This window comes from Alosa pseudoharengus, unplaced genomic scaffold, assembly GCF_046254945.1.
Source record: "Alosa pseudoharengus isolate Yale_2024_CS ecotype anadromous, Long Island Sound unplaced genomic scaffold, YU_APseudo_1.1 YU_APseudo_1.1_scf_17, whole genome shotgun sequence".
Classification (NCBI taxonomy): Eukaryota; Metazoa; Chordata; class Actinopteri; order Clupeiformes; family Clupeidae; genus Alosa; species Alosa pseudoharengus.
Genome location: NW_027468640.1, coordinates 10,256,025 through 10,261,024, shown reverse-complemented (window position 1 = coordinate 10,261,024; position 5,000 = coordinate 10,256,025). Strand labels below are relative to the sequence as shown.

At 42.8% G+C, this 5,000-nt stretch overlaps 1 protein-coding gene across 1 annotated transcript in view; it reads left to right on the top strand.

Annotated features, from left to right (window-relative positions):
• Positions 1-1,617: 1,617 nt before the first annotated feature.
• chrnb1l (cholinergic receptor, nicotinic, beta 1 (muscle) like) overlaps positions 1,618-5,000 on the top strand; it is a 24,673-nt gene continuing 21,290 nt past the window's right edge. The window contains exon 1 of the mRNA XM_076289632.1: positions 1,618-1,860. Within this exon, the coding sequence (XP_076145747.1) occupies positions 1,656-1,860 (205 nt within the window). The 5' untranslated portion in view covers positions 1,618-1,655. The remainder of the gene's footprint in view (positions 1,861-5,000) is intronic.

The following is a 5,000-nucleotide window of genomic DNA, read 5'->3' as shown; positions in this document are numbered from 1 at the left end:
GAGAGAGGGGGGGGGTTGAGAGAGGGGGAGAGAGGGGGGGGGGTTGAGAGAGGGGGAGAGAGGGAGAGAGGGGGGGGTAGAGAGAGAGGGAGAGAGAGGGGGAGTTAGAGAGGGAGAGAGGGGGGGGGGTGAGGGAGAGAGAGAGGGGGGGGGGGTAGAGAGTAAGACAGGGGTCCAATGCTGTTGAACCTAAAAGTGTTTTGAGAGTGAGTGCAATAAATCAGTAAAAGCTGGGAAACTGGCATTATTTATTTGTCCAAGAAACCATATATGCACATGTGTTTGTGAAAATGTGTGTGTTATTCTGTGTGTACAGTGTGTGTGTGTGTGTGTGTGTGTGTGTGTGTGTGCGTACTTACATGCATGCATGTGTTCATTCTAGTGAGATGGACTGTGTGTGTGTGTGTGTGTGTGCGTTTGTGTGGTGTTCATTTGTGTGTGCGTGTGTGTGTGTGTATGTGTGTGTGTGTGTGTGTGTGTGTGTGTGTGTGTGTGTGTGTGTGTGTGTGTGTGGTGTTCATTTGTGTGTGTCCGTGTGTGTGTGGTGTTTAATCCAGTGCTCCCAGTACTGTGAACTGGAGTCAGTGGGCAGCCCTGCAGAATACCTGAGATTCCACTGGAGGACACAGCACTACAGGGACAGACACACACACACAGAGAGAGAGAGAGAGAGAGAGAGAGATGGAGAAAGAGAGAGAGAGAGAGATAGAAGAATAGACAAAAGTTGGGAGATTGGAGAGAGGAGAAAAATGGACAGCTTTGGAGAAAACGAAAAAATGAGATGAGCAGAATTGAAGAGGAAGGTAAATGAAGTGATCTAGACATTGTGTGTGTGTGTGTGTGTGTGTGTACATCTGTGTGTGTGTGTGTATGAATATGTGTATGAGTGTGTCTATGTGTGTGAGTTTTAGAGGGGGAGAAACCTAGGGAATGAGAGAGAGAGAGAGCAAGAGCATAGCTACATTTGTAGTATGGTCATAACTGGGGGTGACCTCATGGTTTGTGGGCGCCTTTGGGGGTTCCCGCGGGAGTCGACCCCACTCTACACGACTTTCCTCTGGTGACCACAGCCACCCCCCCCCCCCCCAAACTCACACACACACACACACACACCCCTCCTCTTTGTTCTCTCCCCAAAAATATCCCCATTGTCATGGTCCCTATTCCCCACCCCCACCTCCCTGTCTCAACCCTCACTCAGGCACCCCCCACCCCACCCCATCGCCGTGCCAACAGCCATGGACAGGTGCCTTGTGTGCAATGCTTGCACCCCCCCCCCTCAAAAACCCCTCCATTGACCAATCAGTCACGCCTGTCGTGAATAGCAGAACGCCCTATACTCCACCCTACCCACCCACTCACTCACCCACACATGACTAGAAAAAAATGGCAGAAAGGAGAAAGGAGTAGGTAATACGCCTGATCTGATCTCAGTTCACCTGAAGGAAGGCCTGCTTAGCCTTTGCCAACGTGGTCGCAAACGCGCGTATCGCCCCCCGTTATCAAAGAAGTCACAGAGGTGTGTGTCTGTGTGTGTGTGTATGTGTGAGATAGCTGTGATATATGTGTGTGTGTGTGTCTGTGTATGTGTGTGTGTGTGTGTGTGTGTGTGTGGGAGTGTATGTGACAGCTTGTATGCGTGAGGGTATGTGTGTATGAGAGTATGCGTGGTAGGTGAGCTTGGAAGCCTACTGGAGTCACCTACTGGAGAGAAGGACTGGCTAAGCGTTGCGTTGGACTGCCAAACGACAGAACGAGGGAGAAAAAGAGAAAAGGAGAGAGTTGAAGTGAGGAAGAGGAGGAGGATGAAGGAGGCTTTTCTGTGGCTAGTGTGCAGCTGCTATCTGCTCACCCTCACAGGTAACATTTGTGTTTGCATGTGTGTGTATGTGTTTGTTAAGTTATTGACAAACACAAATTATTTTTTTTCTATTTGATCAGTTTGATTTTTAATGGTTTTAGAAAAAACCTTTCATTCTGGTATGTATGTATTTGTGTGTATATGTATTTGTGTGTGTGTGTGTGTGTGTGTGTGTGTGTGTGTGTGTGTGTATGTGAAACTGTTCTCTTGTCCTGTGCCTTGTGTGAACATGTAACCTTTCTGTTGTGTTACATTGCCATGTGTTTATGTGCGTGTGAGTGTGTGTACATGAGCGTGTGTTTATGTGTGTGTGCCTTGTACTTAGCAAGTGGCTTAGCTCTGTAAGAGGGGACTTTGCTATGTTTCCTGGCTCACACACACACACACACACACACACACACACACACACACACACACACACACACACACACACACACACACACACTGCCCATCAAACATAAAAAACGATGCTTTAAAAGATATCCAACACCTCTCATCACATTGCCTCTGTAAAACCCACTACAGCACCTTCAGTGCACACTGTTACATACTCTGTAAAAACCGTATTGGAATAATAGTTGAACTAATGTAATTAATGTATCTAATTAATAAATGCAATTAATTGAATTATAATTAATACATTTTGAATTAATCTGATTTAGACCTTTTTCACATTTAGTAATGGCAATCTACTTTTGCTTGGACACTCCTGTGTCTGCATCGTATTTATACTTTTATTCACGACCATTATCTAGAACACATTAATGTAATGCTCCATATATTAACGTAATGGAATCAATTTAGCACTTTCCTGATGTTAAATAGCTGGTCTGTTTGTGGCCTGTGGAGTGTAGGGCTCTGGTGGGGGAGGCATGTGAGGCTGGCGAAGTCTCTGCATAGCCTCTCCCCCGGACCTGTCCAACAATGTTACAGGGAAATTCCTCTTTATCTTGAACAGCCGGATTATGGAGAGAGCAGCACGGTAGCGTGTGATAGAGTGTGTGAGGGTATACTCGTGTGATAGTGTGTCTGATGGAGTGTGTGAGGGTATACTCGTGTGATAGTGTGTGTGATGGAGTGTGTGAGGGTATACTCGTGTGATAGTGTGTGTGATAGAGTGTGTGAGGGTATACTCGTGTGATAGTGTGTGTGAGGGGGATCATTTAACACTTACAGTTTTAAAATTATTTCTTAAAAGAGTTTTGGGGAATTTAACTTTGTATGGGATATACAATTTAAAGGCATTTCCCCCTGAAATTAGGCTGTGTCTACTTCAAAGGGCTCTGTTCCCACCTATTTTGGCCTTCCATCATTTGACCTTTTCAGAAAGCTTTCTCAGGAAACAATCAGAAACATTGCGTGAAATACTGTCACAGAGGTTAGAATATTGTTTTTTTTCTTTCTACGGGGTTACAAACATCTATGAACTGACCACATTTCAGCCCTCTAAGTCACTTGAGGCCCTTAGGAAACACAACTGAGCCCTAGCACCAGGTCTTGTGAAGCTGTGTGTAAAAGTAGATATATAGAAGAAAAGATGAGTAGCTTACACAATTATTTCTAAAGATTTGTTACCCAAAATGCATATTGACAATAAAAGGCTTACTGTATATGAACCCCTTGGTGTAGAAGCATAATCACGCTTTCAATTGAAAGGTTACACTCTGAAGTTTCATGCTTGTATTTGGATTGTATGTCAGGGGGGTAACACACAGTAAGGGTATATGAATTATCATGAATTCATGCATGAATTAATAAATGATTTATGTATTACTTCTTTCCTTCATATCTCATGAATCATCAGGAATTTACATGAGTTCATAGTTTGTCATTCATGACTTCATACATGAACAGCACATCATCTAAAGCATTATAATTTATTAAGCATGATCATGATTATTTATTTTTCTGCCAAAAATAATTGGTATGATTTGAACACAACTTTGCAGTTGAATGAGGTAATGAATGAAACACTATGAACTAATGTCAATTCCTGATGATTTATAAAATATAAAGGAATGAATTAATGCACAAACCATCAATAAATAAAAATAATAATATATATATATATATATTGGATGAAACAGCATGGATATTTAATTTATTTGGATTTGTGTGGACATTTCAAGACCCAATATGCTATATCTACATATCGCTAAGGATATACACTATGGCTAGAGGGCAGGGAAGTACCAAGGGGGGAGGAGGGAGGGGGGCAATATTTAATTGAGACATAGTAAGATTAATTTGACATTGTACATCACTATACATATTGTACATGGAAAAGGTTGTCCAAACTTTCAAATGGTGTATAATATTACTATGCTACATAGCAATATGTAAGGGATAATGGACGACATGGTGGTCTGTTAACAGAAATAAATGCACTATTTCATAGGTGTTCAAATCACATATGTTAATGCACGTTCTAAATTATGCAGGACAAAGGGAAATTCAAGGAGTGGAATAAGGTGCATACAAGTGATTGAGAACGTTGAGGGGAGGAGATGGAGGAGGGAGGTGTGCCAGAACAGAATGTTTCATAACAGGTTTTAAAGGGGAATTCCGGTGATTTTTCACATAAATCTCTGTTTCGCAAGGTAACCAAGTACTGTCGGTACAGAAAAAACCCCACAAACAATCGGTTTTACCTAGCTCAAGTTGCTGCAGTCAGCAGCTAAGGTTGCCAGGCAGCTACAGTGCTACACTCTGGGGGCATGAACATGGGTGCTCAAGAACATGCCCTCAGAGTGTAGTGCTGTAGCTGCCTGGCATCTGTAGCTGCTTGCTGCTGCAACTCGAGCTAGGTAAAACTGATTGTTTTCAGGTTTTTTTCATACCTACAGTGCTCGTGACCTTGAGAAACGGAGATCTACCGGTATGTGAAAAATCACCGCAATTCCCCTTTAACACTTAACATTTAACACTTGTGGTTTTCCTGTTGAGGTTGGTGAAAGGTCCACAGAGCCTTTCCCCAGGAAAATTTTCAGGGAAATTCCTTGAATCTGTGAAGAAGCTGTGTGATTCCGTGTGATTCTGTGTAAAAGCTGACACTTTTATACAAAATCACTTACAAATGGACTGACATTCAAGCAATACAGTGAAGAAATGTAGATCTTAGAGTAACAATAAACACAAT